The sequence below is a fragment of the Mobula hypostoma genome, chromosome 1, assembly GCF_963921235.1.
Source record: "Mobula hypostoma chromosome 1, sMobHyp1.1, whole genome shotgun sequence".
Taxonomy (NCBI): Eukaryota; Metazoa; Chordata; class Chondrichthyes; order Myliobatiformes; family Myliobatidae; genus Mobula; species Mobula hypostoma.
This window is the reverse complement of record NC_086097.1, coordinates 99,071,602-99,093,038: the sequence shown is the minus strand read 5'-3', so window position 1 is coordinate 99,093,038 and position 21,437 is coordinate 99,071,602. Positions and strand designations below refer to the sequence as shown.

General features: G+C 52.7%; 1 protein-coding gene across 1 annotated transcript in view; it reads left to right on the top strand.

Annotated features, from left to right (window-relative positions):
- Positions 1 to 21,437, top strand: part of sptbn5 (spectrin, beta, non-erythrocytic 5) — a 309,201-nt gene that overhangs the window by 144,554 nt on the left and 143,210 nt on the right. The window contains exon 36 of the mRNA XM_063053435.1: positions 17,200 to 17,349. Coding sequence (XP_062909505.1) covers positions 17,200 to 17,349 — 150 coding nt within the window. The remainder of the gene's footprint in view (positions 1 to 17,199; positions 17,350 to 21,437) is intronic.

Below are 21,437 nucleotides of genomic sequence, written 5' to 3'. Positions count from 1 at the left end.
GTCCACGTGCTGCATACCTTCACCTGTCTCACTTCCTCTGTCCACGCGCTGCATACCTTCACCTCTCTCATTTCCTCTGTCCACGTGCTGCATACCTTCACTGTCTCACTTCCTCTGTCCACGCGCTGCATACCTTCACCTGACTCACTTCCTTTGTCCACGCACTGCATACCTTCACCTGTCTCATTCTCCTCCTGTCCACGCGCTGCATACCTTCTCCTGTCTCATTCTCCTCCTGTCCACGCGCTGCATACCTTCACCTGACTCACTTCCTCTGTGCACGCACTGCATAACTTCACCTGTCTCACTTCCTCTGTCCATGCAATGCATACCTTCACCTGTCTCATTCTCCTCCTGTCCACTCGCTGCATACCTTCACCTGTCTCATTCTCCTCCAGTCCACGCGGTGTATACCTTCACCTGTCTCACTTCTTCTGTCCACGCGCTGCATACCTTCACCTGTCTCACTTCCTCTGTCCACGCGCTGCATACCTTCACCTGTCTCACTTCCTCTGACCACGCGCTGCATGCCTTCACCTGTCTCATTCTCCTCCTGTTCACGCGCTGTATACCTTCACCTGTCTCATTCTCCTCCTGTCCATGCGCTGCATACCTTCACCTGTCTCACTTCCACTGTCCACGCACTGCATACCTTCACCTGTCTCACTCCTTCTGTCCACACGCTGCATACCTTCACCTGTCTCATTCTCCTCCTGTCCAGGCGCTGCATACCTTCAACTGTCTCACTTCCTATGTCCACGCGCTGCATACCTTCACCTGTCTCGCTTCCTTTGTCCACGTGCTGCACACCTTCACCTGTCTCATTCTCCTCCTGTCCACGCGCTGCATACCTTCACCTGCCTCACTTCCTCTGTGCACGCGCTGCATACCTTCACCTGTCTCACTCCCTCTGTCCACTCGCTGCATACCTTCACCTGTCTCACCTCCTCTGTCCACGCGCTGCATACCTTCACCTGTCTCACTCCCTCTGTCCACGCGCTGCATACCTTCACCTGTCTCACTTCCTCTGTCCACGCGCTGTATACCTTCACCTGTCTCACTCCCTCTGTCCACGCCCTGCATACCTTCACCTGTCTCGTGCTCCTCCTGTCCACGCGCTGCATACCTTCACCTGTCTTATTCTCCTCCTGTCCACACGCTGCATACCTTCACCTGTCTCACTCCCTCTGTACACGCGCTGCATACCTTCACCTGTCTCACTCCCTCTGTCCACGCGCTGCATACCTTCACCTGTCTCACTCCCTCTGTCCACGCGCTGCATACCTTCACCTGTCTCACTTCCTCTGTCCACATGCTGCATACCTTCACCTGTCTCACTCCCTCTGTCCACGCGCTTCATACCTTCACCTGTCTCACTCTCCTCCTGTCCACACGCTGCATACCTTCACCTGACTCACTTCCTCTGTGCACGCGCTGCATAACTTCACCTGTCTCACTTCCTCTGTCCATGCACTGCATACCTTCACCTGTCTCATTCTCCTCCTGTCCACTCGCTGCATACCTTCACCTGTCTCATTCTCCTCCAGTCCACGCGGTGTATACCTTCACCTGTCTCACTTCTTCTGTCCACGCGCTGCATACCTTCACCTGTCTCACTTCCTCTGTCCACGCGCTGCATCCCTTCACCTGTCTCACTTCCTCTGACCACGCGCTGCATGCCTTCACCTGTCTCATTCTCCTCCTGTTCACGCGCTGTATACCTTCACCTGTCTCATTCTCCTCCTGTCCATGCGCTGCATACCTTCACCTGTCTCACTTCCACTGTCCACGCACTGCATACCTTCACCTGTCTCACTCCCTCTGTCCACACGCTGCATAACTTCACCTGTCTCATTCTCCTCCTGTCCAGGCGCTGCATACCTTCAACTGTCTCACTTCCTATGTCCACGCGCTGCATACCTTCACCTGTCTCGCTTCCTTTGTCCACGCGTTGCACACCTTCACCTGTCTCATTCTCCTCCTGTCCACGCGCTGCATACCTTCACCTGCCTCACTTCCTCTGTGCACGCGCTGCATACCTTCACCTGTCTCACTCCCTCTGTCCACTCGCTGCATACCTTCACCTGTCTCACCTCCTCTGTCCACGCGCTGCATACCTTCACCTGTCTCACTCCCTCTGTCCACGCGCTGCATACCTTCACCTGTCTCACTTCCTCTGTCCACGCGCTGTATACCTTCACCTGTCTCACTCCCTCTGTCCACGCCCTGCATACCTTCACCTGTCTCATGCTCCTCCTGTCCACGCGCTGCATACCTTCACCTGTCTTATTCTCCTCCTGTCCACACGCTGCATACCTTCACCTGTCTCACTCCCTCTGTACACGCGCTGCATACCTTCACATGTCTCACTCCCTCTGTCCACGCGCTGCATACCTTCACCTGTCTCACTCCCTCTGTCCACGCGCTGCATACCTTCACCTGTCTCACTTCCTCTGTCCACATGCTGCATACCTTCACCTGTCTCACTCCCTCTGTCCACGCACTTCATACCTTCACCTGTCTCACTCCCTCTGTACACGCGCTGCATACCTTCACCTGTCTCACTTCCTCTGTCCACGCGCTGCATACCTTCACCTGTCTCATTCTCCTCCTGTCCACGCGCTGCATACCTTCACCTGTCTCATTCTCCTCCTGTCCACGCGCTGCATACCTTCACCTGTCTCATTCTCCTCCTGTCCACGCGCTGCATACCTTCACCTGTCTCATTCTCCTCCTGTCCACGCGCTGCATACCTTCACCTGTCTCACTTCCTCTGTCCACGCGCTACATACCTTCACCTGTCTCATTCTCCTCCTGTCCACGCGCTGCATACCTTCACCTGTCTCATTCTCCTCCTGTCCACGCGCTGCATACCTTCACCTGTCTCACTTCCTCTGTCCACTCGCTGCATACCTTCACCTGTCTCACTTCCTCTGTTCACGCGCTACATTCCTTCACCTGTCTCACTCCCTCTGTCCACGCGCTGCATACCTTCACCTGTCTCACTCCCTCTGTCCACGCGCTGCATAACTTCACCTGTCTCACTCCCTCTGTACACGCGCTGCATACCTTCACCTGTCTCACTTCCTCTGTCCACGCGCTACATACCTTCACCTGTCTCATTCTCCTCCTGTCCACGCGCTGCATACCTTCACCTGTCTCATTCTCCTCCTGTCCACGCGCTGCATACCTTCACCTGACTCACTTCCTCTGTCCACGTGCTGCATACTTTCACCTGTCTCATTCTCCTCCTGTCCAAGCGCTGCATACCTTCACCTGTCTCAGTCTACTCCTGTCCACGCGCTGCATACCTACACCTGTCTCACTTCCTCTGTCCACGCGTTGCATACCTTCACCTGTCTCACTCCCTCTGTCCACGCGCTGCATACCTTCACCTGTCTCACTCCCTCTGTCTACGCGCTGCATACCTTCACCTGTCTCTCTCCCTCTGTACACGCGCTGCATACCTTCACCTGTCTCACTCCCTCTGTCCACACGCTGCATACCTTCACCTGTCTCATTCTCCTCCTGTCCAGGCGCTGCATACCTTCACCTGTCTCACTTCCTCTGTCCACGCGCTGCATACCTTCACCTGTCTCGCTTCCTTTGTCCACGCTCTGCGCACCTTCACCTGTCTCATTCTCCTCCTGTCCACGCGATGCATACCTTCACCTGTCTCACTCCCTCTGTCCACGTGCTGCATACCTTCACCTGTCTCACTTCCTCTGTCCACGTGCTGTATACCTTCACCTGTCTCACTCCCTCTGTCCACGCGCTGCATACCTTCACCTGTCTCACTCCCTCTGTACACGCGCTGCATACCTTCACCTGTCTCATGCTCCTCCTGTCCACGCGCTGCATACCTTCACCTGACTTAGTTCCTCTGTGCACGCGCTGCATACCTTCACCTGTCTTATTCTCCTCCTGTCCACACGCTGCATACCTTCACCTGTCTCACTCCCTCTGTACATGCGCTGCATACCTTCACCTGTCTCACTCCCTCTGTCCACGCGCTGCATACCTTCACCTGTCTCACTCCCTCTGTCCACGCGCTGCATACCTTCACCTGTCTCACTTCCTCTGTCCACGTGCTGCATACCTTCACCTGTCTCATTCTCCTCCTGTCCACGCGCTGTATACCTTCACCTGTCTCATTCTCCTCCTGTCCATGCGCTGCATACCTACACCTGTCTCACTTCCTCTGTCCACGCGTTGCATACCTTCACCTGTCTCACTCCCTCTGTCCACGCGCTGCATACCTTCACCTGTCTCACTCCCTCTGTCTACGCGCTGCATACCTTCACCTGTCTCTCTCCCTCTGTACACGCGCTGTATACCTTCACCTGTCTCACTTCCTCTGTCCACGCGCTACATACCTTCACCTGTCTCATTCTCCTCCTGTCCACGCGCTGCATACCTTCACCTGTCTCATTCTCCTCCTGTCCACGCGGTGTATAACTTCACCTGTCTCATTTCCTCTGTCCACGCGCTGCATACCTTCACCTGTCTAACTTCCTCTGTCCACGCGCTGCATACCTTCAACTGTCTCACTTCCTCTGTCCACGCGCTGCATACCTTCACCTGTCTCATTCTCCTCCTGTGCACGTGCTGCATACCTTCACCTGTCTCACTTCCTCCGTCCACGTGCTGTATACCTTCACCTGTCTCACTTACTCTGTCCACGCGCTGCATTCCTTCACCTGTCTCACATTCCCTGTCCACACGCTGCATACCTTCACCTGCCTCACTTCCTCTCTCCATGCGCTGCATACCTTCACCTGTCTCACTTCCTCTGTCCACGCGCTGCATACCTTTACCTGTCTCACTCCCTCTGTACACGCGCTGCATACCTTCACCTGTCTCACTTCCTCTGTCCACGCGCTACATACCTTCACCTGTCTCATTCTCCTCCTGTCCGCGTGCTGCATACCTTCACCTGTCTCATTCTCCTCCTGTCCACGCGCTGCATACATTCACCTGTCTCACTTCCTCTGTCCACTCGCTGCATACCTTCACCTGTCTAACTTCCTCTGTCCACGTGCTGCATACCTTCACCTGTCTCACTTCCTCTGTCCATGCGCTGCATACCTTCACCTGTCTCATTTCCTCTGTCCACATGCTGCATACCTTCCCCTGTCTCACTTCCTCTGTCCATGCACTGCATACCTTCACCTGTCTCATTCTCCTCCTGTCCACGCGCTGCATACCTTCACCTGACTCATTCTCCTCCTGTCCACGCGCTGCATACCTTCACCTGACTCACTTCCTCTGTGCACGCGCTGCATACCTTCACCTGACTCACTCCCTTTGTCCACGCACTGCATACCTTCACCTGTCTCATTCTCCTCCTGTCCACGCGCTGCATACCTTCACCTGTCTCATTCTCCTCCTGTCCATGCGCTGCATACCTTCACCTGTCTCACTTCCACTGTCCACGCACTGCATACCTTCACCTGTCTCACTCCCTCTGTCCACACGCGGCATACCTTCACCTGTCTCATTCTCCTCCTGTCCAGGCGCTGCATACCTTCACCTGTCTCACTTCCACTGTCCACGCACTGCATACCTTCACCTGTCTCACTCCCTCTGTCCACACGCTGCATACCTTCACCTGTCTCATTCTCCTCCTGTCCAGGCGCTGCATACCTTCACCTGTCTCACTTCCTCTGTCCACGCGCTGCATACCTTCACCTGTCTCGCTTCCTTTGTCCACGCTCTGCACACCTTCACCTGTCTCATTCTCCTCCTGTCCACGTGCTGCATACCTTCACCTGCCTCACTTCCTCTGTGCACGCGCTGCATACCTTCACCTGTCTCACTCCCTCTGTCCACGCGCTGCATACCTTCACCTGTCTCACCTCCTCTGTCCACGCGCTGCATACCTTCACCTGTCTCACTCCCTCTGTCCACGCGCTGCATACCTTCACCTGTCTCACTTCCTCTGTCCACGCGCTGTATACCTTCACCTGTCTCACTCCCTCTGTCCACGCGCAGCATACCTTCACCTGTCTCACTCCCTCTGTACACGCGCTGCATACCTTCACCTGTCTCATGCTCCTCCTGTCCACGCGCTGCATACCTTCACCTGACTTAGTTCCTCTGTGCACGCGCTGCATACCTTCACCTGTCTTATTCTCCTCCTGTCCACACGCTGCATACCTTCACCTGTCTCACTCCCTCTGTGCATGCGTTGCATACCTTCACCTGTCTCACTCCCTCTGTCCACGCGCTGCATACCTTCACCTGTCTCACTCCCTCTGTCCACGCGCTGCATACCTTCACCTGTCTCACTTCCTCTGTCCACGTGCTGCATACCTTCACCTGTCTCATTCTCCTCCTGTCCACGCGCTGTATACCTTCACCTGTCTCATTCTCCTCCTGTCCATGCGCTGCATACCTACACCTGTCTCACTTCCTCTGTCCACGCGTTGCATACCTTCACCTGTCTCACTCCCTCTGTCCACGCGCTGCATACATTAACCTGTCTCACTCCCTCTGTCTACGCGCTGCATACCTTCACCTGTCTCACTTCCTCTGTCCACGCGCTACATACCTTCACCTGTCTCATTCTCCTCCTGTCCACGCGCTGCATACCTTCACCTGTCTCATTCTCCTCCTGTCCACGCGGTGTATACCTTCAAATGTCTCATTTCCTCTGTCCACGCGCTGCATACCTTCACCTGTCTCACTTCCTCTGTCCACGCGCTGCATACCTTCAACTGTCTCACTTCCTCTGTCCACGCGCTGCATACTTTCACCTGTCTCATTCTCCTCCTGTGCACGTGCTGCATACCTTCACCTGTCTCACTTCCTACGTCCACGTGCTGTATACCTTCACCTGTCTCACTTACTCTGTCCACGCGCTGCATACCTTCTCCTGTCTCACTTTCCCTGTCCACACGCTGCATACCTTCACCTGTCTCACTCCCTCTGTACACGCGCTGCATACCTTCACCTGTCTCACTTCCTCTGTCCACGCGCTACATACCTTCACCTGTCTCATTCTCCTCCTGTCCGCGTGCTGCATACCTTCACCTGTCTCATTCTCCTCCTGTCCACGCGCTGCATACATTCACCTGTCTCACTTCCTCTGTCCACTCGCTGCATACCTTCACCTGTCTCACTTCCTCTGTCCACGTGCTGCATACCTTCACCTGTCTCACTTCCTCTGTCCACGCGCTGCATACCTTCACCTGTCTCATTTCCTCTGTCCACGTGCTGCATACCTTCACCTGTCTCACTTCCTCTGTCCACGCGCTGCATACCTTCACCTGTCTCATTTCCTCTGTCCACGTGCTGCATACCTTCACCTGTCTCACTTCCTCTGTCCACGCGCTGCATACCTTCACCTGACTCACTTCCTTTGTCCACGCACTGCATACCTTCACCTGTCTCATTCTCCTCCTGTCCACGCGCTGCATACCTTCTCCTGTCTCATTCTCCTCCTGTCCACGCGCTGCATACCTTCACCTGTCTCACTTCCTCTGTCCATGCACTGCATACCTTCACCTGTCTCATTCTCCTCCTGTCCACTCGCTGCATACCTTCACCTGTCTCATTCTCCTCCTGTCCACTCGCTGCATACCTTCACCTGTCTCATTCTCCTCCAGTCCACGCGGTGTATACCTTCACCTGTCTCACTTCTTCTGTCCACGCGCTGCATACCTTCACCTGTCTCACTTCCTCTGTCCACGCGCTGCATGCCTTCACCTGTCTCATTCTCCTCCTGTTCACGCGCTGTATACCTTCACCTGTCTCATTCTCCTCCTGTCCATGCGCTGCATACCTTCACCTGTCTCACTTCCACTGTCCACGCACTGCATACCTTCACCTGTCTCACTCCCTCTGTCCACACGCGGCATACCTTCACCTGTCTCATTCTACTCCTGTCCAGGCGCTGCATACCTTCAACTGTCTCACTTCCTATGTCCACGCGCTGCATACCTTCACCTGTCTCGCTTCCTTTGTCCACGTGCTGCACACCTTCACCTGTCTCATTCTCCTCCTGTCCACGCGCTGCATACCTTCACCTGCCTCACTTCCTCTGTGCACGCGCTGCATACCTTCACCTGTCTCACTCCCTCTGTCCACTCGCTGCATACCTTCACCTGTCTCACCTCCTCTGTCCACGCGCTGCATACCTTCACCTGTCTCACTCCCTCTGTCCACGCGCTGCATACCTTCACCTGTCTCACTTCCTCTGTCCACGCGCTGTATACCTTCACCTGTCTCACTCCCTCTGTCCACGCCCTGCATACCTTCACCTGTCTCGTGCTCCTCCTGTCCACGCGCTGCATACCTTCACCTGTCTTATTCTCCTCCTGTCCACACGCTGCATACCTTCACCTGTCTCACTCCCTCTGTACACGCGCTGCATACCTTCACCTGTCTCACTCCCTCTGTCCACGCGCTGCATACCTTCACCTGTCTCACTACCTCTGTCCACGCGCTGCATGCCTTCACCTGTCTCACTTCCTCTGTCCACATGCTGCATACCTTCACCTGTCTCACTCCCTCTGTCCACGCGCTTCATACCTTCACCTGTCTCACTCTCCTCCTGTCCACACGCTGCATACCTTCACCTGACTCACTTCCTCTGTGCACGCGCTGCATAACTTCACCTGTCTCACTTCCTCTGTCCATGCACTGCATACCTTCACCTGTCTCATTCTCCTCCTGTCCACTCGCTGCATACCTTCACCTGTCTCATTCTCCTCCAGTCCACGCGGTGTATACCTTCACCTGTCTCACTTCTTCTGTCCACGCGCTGCATACCTTCACCTGTCTCACTTCCTCTGTCCACGCGCTGCATACCTTCACCTGTCTCACTTCCTCTGACCACGCGCTGCATGCCTTCACCTGTCTCATTCTCCTCCTGTTCACGCGCTGTATACCTTCACCTGTCTCATTCTCCTCCTGTCCATGCGCTGCATACCTTCACCTGTCTCACTTCCACTGTCCACGCACTGCATACCTTCACCTGTCTCACTCCCTCTGTCCACACGCTGCATACCTTCACCTGTCTCATTCTCCTCCTGTCCAGGCGCTGCATACCTTCAACTGTCTCACTTCCTATGTCCACGCGCTGCATACCTTCACCTGTCTCGCTTCCTTTGTCCACGCGTTGCACACCTTCACCTGTCTCATTCTCCTCCTGTCCACGCGCTGCATACCTTCACCTGCCTCACTTCCTCTGTGCACGCGCTGCATACCTTCACCTGTCTCACTCCCTCTGTCCACTCGCTGCATACCTTCACCTGTCTCACCTCCTCTGTCCACGCGCTGCATACCTTCACCTGTCTCACTCCCTCTGTCCACGCGCTGCATACCTTCACCTGTCTCACTTCCTCTGTCCACGCGCTGTATACCTTCACCTGTCTCACTCCCTCTGTCCACGCCCTGCATACCTTCACCTGTCTCATGCTCCTCCTGTCCACGCGCTGCATACCTTCACCTGTCTTATTCTCCTCCTGTCCACACGCTGCATACCTTCACCTGTCTCACTCCCTCTGTACACGCGCTGCATACCTTCACCTGTCTCACTCCCTCTGTCCACGCGCTGCATACCTTCACCTGTCTCACTCCCTCTGTCCACGCGCTGCATACCTTCACCTGTCTCACTTCCTCTGTCCACATGCTGCATACCTTCACCTGTCTCACTCCCTCTGTCCACGCGCTGCATACCTTCACCTGTCTCATTCTCCTCCTGTCCACGCGCTGCATACCTTCACCTGTCTCATTCTCCTCCTGTCCACGCGCTGCATACCTTCACCTGTCTCACTTCCTCTGTCCACGCGCTACATACCTTCACCTGTCTCATTCTCCTCCTGTCCACGCGCTGCATACCTTCACCTGTCTCAGTCTCCTCCTGTCCACGCGCTGCATACCTTCACCTGTCTCACTTCCTCTGTCCACTCGCTGCATACCTTCACCTGTCTCACTTCCTCTGTTCATGCGCTACATTCCTTCACCTGTCTCACTCCCTCTGTCCACGCGCTGCATACCTTCACCTGTCTCACTCCCTCTGTCCACGCGCTGCATAACTTCACCTGTCTCACTCCCTCTGTACACGCGCTGCATACCTTCACCTGTCTCACTTCCTCTGTCCACGCGCTACATACCTTCACCTGTCTCATTCTCCTCCTGTCCACGCGCTGCATACCTTCACCTGTCTCATTCTCCTCCTGTCCACGCGGTGTATACCTTCACCTGTCTCACTTCCTCTGTGCACGCGCTGCATACCTTCACCTGTCTCATTCTCCTCCTGTCCACGCGCTGCATACCTTCACCTGACTCACTTCCTCTGTCCACGCGCTGCATACCTTCACCTGTCTCATTCTCCTCCTGTCCATGCGCTGCATACCTTCACCTGTCTCACTTTCTCTGTCCACGCGCTGCATACCTTCACCTGTCTCACTTCCTCTGTCCACGCGCTGCATACCTTCACCTGTCTCATTCTCCTCCTGTCCACGTGCTGCATACCTTCACCTGTCTCACTCCCTCTCTCCACGCGCTGCGTACCTTCACCTGTCTCACCTCCTCTGTCCACGCACTGCATACCTTCACCTGTCTCACTTCCTCTGTCCACGCGCTGCATACCTTCACCTGTCTCACTTCCTCTGTCCACGCACTGCATACCTTCACCTGTCTCACTTCCTCTGTCCAGGCACTGCATACCTTCACCTGTCTCACTTCCTCTCTCCACGCGCTGCATACCTTCACCTGTCTCACTTCCTCTGTCCACGCGCTGCATACCTTCACCTGTCTCACTCCCTCTGTCCACGCACTGCATACCTTCACCTGTCTCACTTCCTCTGTCCACGCACTGCATACCTTCACCTGTCTCACTTCCTCTCTCCACGCGCTGCATACCTTCACCTGTCTCACTTCCTCTGTCCACGCGCTGCATACCTTCACCTGTCTCATTCTCCTCCTGTCCACGCGCTGCATACGTTCACCTGTCTCACTTCCTCTGTCCACGTGCTGCATACCTTCACCTGTCTCATTCTCCTCCTGTCCACGCGCTGCCAAGCTTCACCTGTCTCAGTTCCTCTGTCCACGCGCTGCATTCCTTCAACTGTCTCACTACCTCTGTCCACGTGCTGCATACCTTCACCTGTCTCATTCTCCTCCTGTCCAAGCGCTGCATACCTTCACCTGTCTCACTTCCTCTGTGCACGCGCTGCATACCTTCACCTGTCTCAGTCTACTCCTGTCCACGCGCTGCATACCTACACCTGTCTCACTTCCTCTGTCCACGCGTTGCATACCTTCACCTGTCTCACTCCCTCTGTCCACGCGCTGCATACCTTCACCTGTCTCACTCCCTCTGTCTACGCGCTGCATACCTTCACCTGTCTCTCTCCCTCTGTACACGCGCTGCATACCTTCACCTGCCTCACTTCCTCTTTCCATGCGCTGCATACCTTCACCTGTCTCACTTCCTCTGTCCACGCGCTGCATACCTTCACCTGTCTCACTTCCTCTGTCCACTCGCTGCATACCTTCAGCTGTCTAATTCTCCTCCTGTCCACGCGCTGCATACCTTCACCTGTCTCATTCTGCTCCTGTCCACGCGCTGCATACCTTTCACCTGTCTCATTCTCCTCCTGTCCATGCGCTGCATACCATCACCTGACTCACTTCCTCTGTGCACGCGCTGCATACCTTCACCTGTCTCATTCTCCTCCTGTCCACGCGCTGCATACCTTCACCTGTCTCATTCTTCTCCTGTCCACGCGGTGTATACCTTCACCTGTCTCACTTCCTCTGTCCACGCACTGCATACCTTCACCTGTCAAATTCTCCTCCTGTCCACGCGCTGCATACCTTCACCTGTCTCATTCTCCTCCTGTCCACGCGCTGCATACCTTCACCTGTCTCACTTCCTCTGTCCATGCACTGCATACCTTCACCTGTCTCATTCTCCTCCCGTCCACTCGCTGCATACCTTCACCTGTCTCATTCTCCTCCAGTCCACGCGGTGTATACCTTCACCTGTCTCACTTCTTCTGTCCAAGCGCTGCATACCTTCACCTGTCTCACTTCCTCTGTCCACGCACTGCATACCTTCACCTGTCTCACTCCCTCTGTCCACACGCTGCATACCTTCACCTGTCTTATTCTCCTCCTGTCCACGCGCTGAATACCTTCACCTGCCTCACTTCCTCTGTGCACGCGCTGCATACCTTCACCTGTCTCACTCCCTCTGTCCACGCGCTGCATACCTTCACCTGTCTCACCTCCTCTGTCCACGCGCTGCATACCTTCACCTGTCTCACTCCCTCTGTCCACGCGCTGCATACCTTCACCTGTCTCACTTCCTCTGTCCACGCGTTGCATACCTTCACCTGTCTCACTTTCTCTGTCCACGCGCTGTATACCTTCACCTGTCTCACTCCCTCTGTCCACGCGCTGCATACCTTCACCTGTCTCACTCCCTCTGTACACGCGCTGCATACCTTCACCTGTCTCATTCTCCTCCTGTCCACGCGCTGCATACCTTCACCTGACTTAGTTCCTCTGTGCACGCGCTGCATACCTTCACCTGTCTTATTCTCCTCCTGTCCACACGCTGCATACCTTCACCTGTCTCACTCCCTCTGTCCATGCGCTGCATACCTTCACCTGTCTCACTCCCTCTGTCCACGCGCTGCATACCTTCACCTGTCTCACTCCCTCTGTCCACGCGCTGCATACCTTCACCTGTCTCACTTCCTCTGTCCACGTGCTGCATACCTTCACCTGTCTCATTCTCCTCCTGTCCACGCGCTGCATACCTTCACCTGTCTCATTCTCCTCCTGTCCATGCGGTGTATACCTTCACCTGTCTCACTTCTTCTGTCCACGCACTGCATACCTTCACCTGTCTCACTTCCTCTGTCCACGCGCTGCATACCTTCACCTGTCTCACTTCCTCTGTCCACGCGCTGCATACCTTCACCTGTCTCATTCTCCTCCTGTTCACGCGCTGTATACCTTCACCTGTCTCATTCTCCTCCTGTCCATGCGCTGCATACCTTCACCTGTCTCACTTCCACTGTCCACGCTCTGCATACCTTCACCTGTCTCACTCCCTCTGTCCACACGCTGCATATCTTCACCTGTCTCATTCTCCTCCTCTCCAGGCGCTGCATACCTTCACCTGTCTCACTTTCTCTGTCCACGTGCTGCATACCTTCACCTGTCTCACTTCCTCTGTCCACGCGCTGCATACCTTCACCTGTCTCATTCTCCTCCTGTCCACGCGCTGCATACGTTCACCTGTCTCACTTCCTCTGTCCACGTGCTGCATACCTTCACCTGTCTCATTCTCCTCCTGTCCACGCGCTGCCAAGCTTCACCTGTCTCAGTTCCTCTGTCCACGCGCTGCATTCCTTCAACTGTCTCACTTCCTCTGTCCACGTGCTGCATACCTTCACCTGTCTCATTCTCCTCCTGTCCAAGCGCTGCATACCTTCACCTGTCTCACTTCCTCTGTGCACGCGCTGCATACCTTCACCTGTCTCAGTCTACTCCTGTCCACGCGCTGCATACCTACACCTGTCTCACTTCCTCTGTCCACGCGTTGCATACCTTCACCTGTCTCACTCCCTCTGTCCACGCGCTGCATACCTTCACCTGTCTCACTCCCTCTGTCTACGCGCTGCATACCTTCACCTGTCTCTCTCCCTCTGTACACGCGCTGCATACCTTCACCTGTCTCACTTCCTCTGTCCACGCGCTACATACCTTCACCTGTCTCATTCTCCTCCTGTCCACGCGCTGCATACCTTCACCTGTCTCATTCTCCTCCTGTCCACGCAGTGTATACCTTCACCTGTCTCATTCTCCTCCTGTCCACGTGCTGCATACCTTCACCTGTCTCACTTCCTCCGTCCACGTGCTGTATACCTTCACCTGTCTCACTTACTCTGTCCACGCGCTGCATACCTTCACCTGTCTCACTTCCCCTGTCCACGCGCTGCATACCTTCACCTGCCTCACTTCCTCTTTCCATGCGCTGCATACCTTCACCTGTCTCACTTCCTCTGTCCACGCGCTGCATACCTTCACCTGTCTCACTTCCTCTGTCCACTCGCTGCATACCTTCAGCTGTCTAATTCTCCTCCTGTCCACGCGCTGCATACCTTCACCTGTCTCATTCTGCTCCTGTCCACGCGCTGCATACCTTTCACCTGTCTCATTCTCCTCCTGTCCATGCGCTGCATACCATCACCTGACTCACTTCCTCTGTGCACGCGCTGCATACCTTCACCTGTCTCATTCTCCTCCTGTCCACGCGCTGCATACCTTCACCTGTCTCATTCTTCTCCTGTCCACGCGGTGTATACCTTCACCTGTCTCACTTCCTCTGTCCACGCACTGCATACCTTCACCTGTCAAATTCTCCTCCTGTCCACGCGCTGCATACCTTCACCTGTCTCATTCTCCTCCTGTCCACGCGCTGCATACCTTCACCTGTCTCACTTCCTCTGTCCATGCACTGCATACCTTCACCTGTCTCATTCTCCTCCCGTCCACTCGCTGCATACCTTCACCTGTCTCATTCTCCTCCAGTCCACGCGGTGTATACCTTCACCTGTCTCACTTCTTCTGTCCAAGCGCTGCATACCTTCACCTGTCTCACTTCCTCTGTCCACGCACTGCATACCTTCACCTGTCTCACTCCCTCTGTCCACACGCTGCATACCTTCACCTGTCTCATTCTCCTCCTGTCCACGCGCTGAATACCTTCACCTGCCTCACTTCCTCTGTGCACGCGCTGCATACCTTCACCTGTCTCACTCCCTCTGTCCACGCGCTGCATACCTTCACCTGTCTCACCTCCTCTGTCCACGCGCTGCATACCTTCACCTGTCTCACTCCCTCTGTCCACGCGCTGCATACCTTCACCTGTCTCACTTCCTCTGTCCACGCGTTGCATACCTTCACCTGTCTCACTTTCTCTGTCCACGCGCTGTATACCTTCACCTGTCTCACTCCCTCTGTCCACGCGCTGCATACCTTCACCTGTCTCACTCCCTCTGTACACGCGCTGCATACCTTCACCTGTCTCATTCTCCTCCTGTCCACGCGCTGCATACCTTCACCTGACTTAGTTCCTCTGTGCACGCGCTGCATACCTTCACCTGTCTTATTCTCCTCCTGTCCACACGCTGCATACCTTCACCTGTCTCACTCCCTCTGTCCATGCGCTGCATACCTTCACCTGTCTCACTCCCTCTGTCCACGCGCTGCATACCTTCACCTGTCTCACTCCCTCTGTCCACGCGCTGCATACCTTCACCTGTCTCACTTCCTCTGTCCACGTGCTGCATACCTTCACCTGTCTCATTCTCCTCCTGTCCACGCGCTGCATACCTTCACCTGTCTCATTCTCCTCCTGTCCATGCGGTGTATACCTTCACCTGTCTCACTTCTTTTGTCCACGCGCTGCATACCTTCACCTGTCTCACTTCCTCTGTCCACGCGCTGCATACCTTCACCTGTCTCACTTCCTCTGTCCACGCGCTGCATACCTTCACCTGTCTCATTCTCCTCCTGTTCACGCGCTGTATACCTTCACCTGTCTCATTCTCCTCCTGTCCATGCGCTGCATACCTTCACCTGTCTCACTTCCACTGTCCACGCTCTGCATACCTTCACCTGTCTCACTCCCTCTGTCCACACGCTGCATATCTTCACCTGTCTCATTCTCCTCCTCTCCAGGCGCTGCATACCTTCACCTGTCTCACTTTCTCTGTCCACGTGCTGCATACCTTCACCTGTCTCACTTCCTCTGTCCACGCGCTGCATACCTTCACCTGTCTCACTCCCTCTGTCCACGCGCTGCATACCTTCACCTGTCTCACTTCCTCTGTCCACGCACTGCATACCTTCACCTGTCTCATTCTCCTCCTGTCCACGCGCTGCATACCTTCACCTGACTTAGTTCCTCTGTGCACGGACTGCATACCTTCACCTGTCTCATTCTCCTCCTGTCCACGCGGTGTATACCTTCACCTGTCTCACTTCCTCTGTCCATGCGCTGCATACCTTCACCTGTCTCATTCTCCTCCTGTCCACGCCTGCATACCTTCACCTGTCTCATTCTCCTCCTGTCCACGCGTGATACCTTCACCTGTCTCACTCCCCTGTCCACGCGCTGCATACCTTCACCTGTCTCACTTCCTCTGTCCACGCACTGCATACCTTCACCTGTCTCATTCTCCTCCTGTCCACGCGCTGCATACCTTCACCTGACTTAGTTCCTCTGTGCACGGACTGCATACCTTCACCTGTCTCATTCTCCTCCTGTCCACGCGGTGTATACCTTCACCTGTCTCACTTCCTCTGTCCATGCGCTGCATACCTTCACCTGTCTCATTCTCCTCCTGTCCACGCGCTGCATACCTTCACCTGTCTCATTCTCCTCCTGTCCACGCGCTGCATACCTTCACCTGACTTAGTTCCTCTGTGCACGGACTGCATACCTTCACCTGTCTCATTCTCCTCCTGTCCACGCGGTGTATACCTTCACCTGTCTCATTCTCCTCCTGTCCACGCGCTGCATACCTTCACCTGTCTCATTCTCCTCCTGTCCACGTGCTGCATACCTTCACCTGTCTCATTCTCCTCCTGTCCACGCGCTGCATACCTTCACCTGTCTCACTTCCTCCGTCCAGCACCTCCACTCCTCCCAGTCTGTCCTTGCTCCTTCATCATCCATCCACTCTGGGTCTGTCCTCCCATCTCTTCCACCCCCCTCATCAGTCTGTCCACCCTCTGAACTTTATCCCATTGTAAAGTTACGTTGCCTATGTGAGAAGTGCTCTATCTGAATAAGCAATCATCATTATTATTTACTCTATGACTGTTCCCTTGCACCACCATCCGTCTGTCCACAACCCCTCTCCTGACCCTCGTTGCCTTCCTTCTCCACTCTTTACCTCCGTTTCTCCCTTCTGCCTTTCCATTTCCATCTCTACCCTTCGCCTTGCCCACTCCCACTCTGTCTCTACCTTTGCTCTCGGAGGGATGGCTCCTCAGCTGGAGTCCAGGCGTGTGGCTAATGCTGGAAAGTGATGCTGAGGTAAAAGATCGGTTGGCTTAATGGTAAAGCAGGGACATGCATCAGATGACCACTCCTGCCTCTGCTTTCTTTGTCCAGCAGTCCCCTGTGTCCGGGTCTAATCCACCCCTTGTGTTGTCCTCTAGGTCAAAGACAAAGTTGATAGTCTGCAGAAGGAGAGATCGGATCTGTACAGTCAGTGGGAGCTGAAGAAGGGCTGGCTGGAGAGGATGCACCAGGAGCAGATTTTCTTCAGAGACGCGGCGCACATGGAAACAATCATGAATTCACAGGAGGTGGGTGAGATCATAATGGCAAGGCAAGATGTAGGATTTGTCCCTTCACCACCAAGTGTGCCCAGGCAGCGAGCCCAGGGTTGTGATTTTGGCTTCAGTTGTCCCTTGCGGAGCTATGCTGCCCTTCCAGACACTCAAGAAACATTCCCTCACCTCATCAGAAAAGGAAGCACAGCCCAAGGAAGTGGTCGAGGCAGGTTCAATAGTATCACTTATGAAGCCCTTGCATTGATCCATGGAGGGGCAGGGCTTAGCAGGATATGGAAACTGGGATTGGCTGGGTGGGCACTGTCATCAGTATGGACTGGATGACCCAAAGATCCTACACTATGACTCCATGACACAGTTTTCACTTACGTCCATTACGATCCTCCTCGCAGTTTGAGAAGTACTTCAGAAATGTCAGTCCTCTCGTATTGTATGAAATGCTGCTGCTAATTTGCAGATGGAAATACACCACTGAGATAGCGATGTGATATTGAATTGACTCTGAACTGGTTGGTGTTTTTGGGCAGAAAGAACTTCCCAATATTGTGCCAGGGGTCCTTTTATGTTATTTTATCATCACTGTCTCATCCCAAGTTATTGTTCCATAGTGTCAGCCTAAGTTGGGGTTGGGTGCTGCAGTGTGAACTGAGACTGGAACTGTTGGCTGTCTGAGTCAGAATCATGAACACTATTGTGTGTCTCCCTTCAAGGTCATCTTTGAATGGTGATCAAAACTTTAAACAGATAGAGTGATTAAACAATCAGAGTGTCCTTTAATTTTCATCTGAAGAACAGCTCTCCTGACTGCTGCACTGAAGATAGCTTCTCGATTGGAGCTGAAACGTCTGCAAACATTTTGCCGAGCTTGGCGATCAACCAAACTTCCAAATAGCCAACCCAGGCTATTAATATTCCCCAATATTTCAAATATTACAACTACGCTTATTAGATAAATGAATTTTCTATCTTCTCCTGCTGTTAGTGTGGGCACATGGCCAAGTTGTTAAGGCATTGGACTAGCGATCTGAAGGTCGTGAGTTCGAGCCTAGCCGAGGCAACGTGTCGTGTCTTTGAGCAAGGCACTTAATCACACATTGCTCTGCGACGACACCGGTGCCAAGCTGTATGGATCCTAATGCCCTTCCCTTGGACAACATCAGTGTCATGGAGAGGGTTGACTTGCTGCATGGGCAACTGCCTGTCTTCCATACAACCTTGCCCAGGCCTGCGCCCTGGAGAGCGAAGACTTTCCAGGGGCAGATCCAAGGTCTTGCAAGACTAACAGATGCCTGCTGTTTATACTATGTTATTGTCTCTGCACCTCTTGGAATATTCATTCCTTCGTTTAAATTACATTTTTACATCTAACCCCCTACATTTGTTTGGCTATCTAGAACAATAGCTGCTGAAATATTGTAGCAAGATGCTGCTTAAGACCTCTAGGACATTTCACAGGGACATTACCAAACAAAATTTGAGGCCAATTCACGTATGATTTCAGAGTGGATGATCAAAAGCTTGGTCAAACAAAAAGATCTTAAGCAGCATCTTAATGGAAAAGTGGAGAGATTTAGGAAGGAAATTCCAGAACCTGTGACCATAGCTTCCAGAGGCAAAGCAGTCAAAACCGTAACCCCTTTTGCTCCTGACTTTGGGTACTACCTGTGTGGAGTTTGCAGACTCTCTCTGTGACTGCATGGATTTCCTCTGGCTACTCTGGTTTTATCCCTCATCTCAAAGATGTCTGAGCTGGTAATTGGCTAAGTGGCCACTGTAAATTGCACCTAATGAGCAATGAGTGGTAGAATCTGGAGGGACTTAATGGGAATCGGAGAGGATTCAATGGGCCAAATCGCCCAATTCTGCTCCCATACCTTGTGGTCTTATGGAAAGTGGGGAGACTAAAATGGGATTAATATAAATGGATGTGTGATAGTTGACCCATACTCAATTGGACAAAGGGCCTTTTCTGTCCTGTAGGATTCAATGTCTTTATGACCATTGCTAAGGAAACTAAATTCAGCTTTCTACAAGTGGTTAAAATTTAAACAGGTGACTGAAAAGCTGATGAGACTGGAGAAAGTTACAAGGATTGGGAGAGCTGGGACAATAAACGATGGACAAAAGTGAAGGGATTTCATGCAAGATGAGGGAAGTTTCATATGGCTTTGGGTTTAAGGATGGCAACGTGAAAGAAGCCTGCCACCATTGCATAAAAACGGAAGTAATAAAGTTGAATGAGGGTTTTGTCAGCAGAAGATCAGAAGCAGCACGAGGTGAAAATAGGGGTTATTAGAGATGGCACAGATATATGGTTTGTACGTAAACTCAGAGTCAAAATATGAAGGTTGGAAACAGTTTATTCCATTTCAAACTGATGCCACAAAGAGATGGAGTTGGTCTGAGGAAAAGGAATTGGAAGTGAAGACAATAGCTTAGGTCTTCACAATGTTGAAGAGAATACCTCTTCATTCAGTAGAAATGGATGCTAGAAAATTTACAAACAATGAAGAGGTTCCTGTCGAAGTACAAATGGATGTCATCAGCAATTATATGGAGACTGGTACCATGTTTGCTGATGACATTGCTGATTGGTAGTATTGAGATGAGAAATAGCAGGAAGCTAGAATGGACCAGCATCAGGAATGGTGAGAGGACTAGCCATGGTTAGTAAATCTTTTTCTGTAACTCAATAGAAAAGAATGGATCTAGTCAGACAATGGTGGAGAGGTTTTAGAGCAGGATGCTATAGCTTACAGCCTAGCTCGGTCAAAGACTCTGTGCATATTAAAGTGCATGGTGCAAGAATAAATTCATCAAGGATGTTATTAATAATGTTAATCAGAATAATTTTGGAATCGCTACTGGAAAAGTTCAAACACTGGTCACCTCTCTTTCGGCATTGTCTGCCCTCTTGCCTCATTTGGGATTTGAACAGCCCTTCCAAGCAAAACAGCAGTCCACTTGCTTTTCTTCTTTGCTACTTTAGGTGCTCACAAATGTGGTTCCTTCTATATTAGAGAAAACAGATGGCCTCTTTCATTCAGTTTGCAAGATAGCAGGATGATCCTGACATTCCAGTCACCTGCTACTTCAATTTTCCTCCCAGTCCTGCATGACCGTGTAGTCTTTTGCATCCTATACTGTTCTAGTTAAAGTCTGAAAGCACCATGTCATTTTCCACATAAGTGAATTGCAGTCCTTGCAACTTAACAATAACAAATAATTCATTCTTGTTTGACTGGCCAGTTTTGATGTAAGGTCATAGACCTCTAACTTTAAATCTCAATCAATCTCTCAATCTCTCTCTCTCTCTCTCTCTCTCTCTCTCTCTCTCTCTCTCTCTCCCCACTCCCTCTTCCCCTCCCATATCTGTCTCTCTGTTTCTCTCTCCCTCCCTCCTTCTAATCTACTGAGTATTTCCTGCTTCCCCTTTAGTTTGGATTTCCAAGAGCTGTGTGTTCTTCATTGCTCAGCTCCAACATGTTATTTCATTTGGTTTCTCTTTTTACATCTTCTTCAGGTACCTGAGCTCTCATTAACCTGTTCCTCTTTGATGACAATAAAAGCAATTGTGTCACTTGGACAATCTTAGCAACTGGGACCTGGACTGTAATGTTTTGTAACTCCAAACCATTGAACCAATTGAATGGAAAACAAGAGAGCTGGGAATGCGAGTCGAATTTTGTTGTTACTTTAAGCACGCATATGACGTGGTGGTACATTCAGTGTTCTATATAACACAACTACTGTATAGACATCCACAGCATAGTCAATTTTAAATTATCCCATTCAGGCCTAAAGATTTATTACCTGTAGAAACATAGAAAATAGGTGCAGGAGTAGGCCATTCGGCCCTTCGAGCCTGCACCGCCATTTATTATGATCATGGCTGATCATCCAACTCAGAACCCCGCCCCAGCCTTCCCTCCATACCCCCTGATCCCTGTAGCCACAAGGGCCATATCTAACTCCCTCTTAAATATAGCCAATGAACTGGCCGCAACTGTTTCCTGTGGCAGAGAATTCCACAGATTCACCACTCTCTGTGTGAAGAAGTTTTTCCTAATCTCAGTCCTAAAAGGCATCCCCTTTATCCT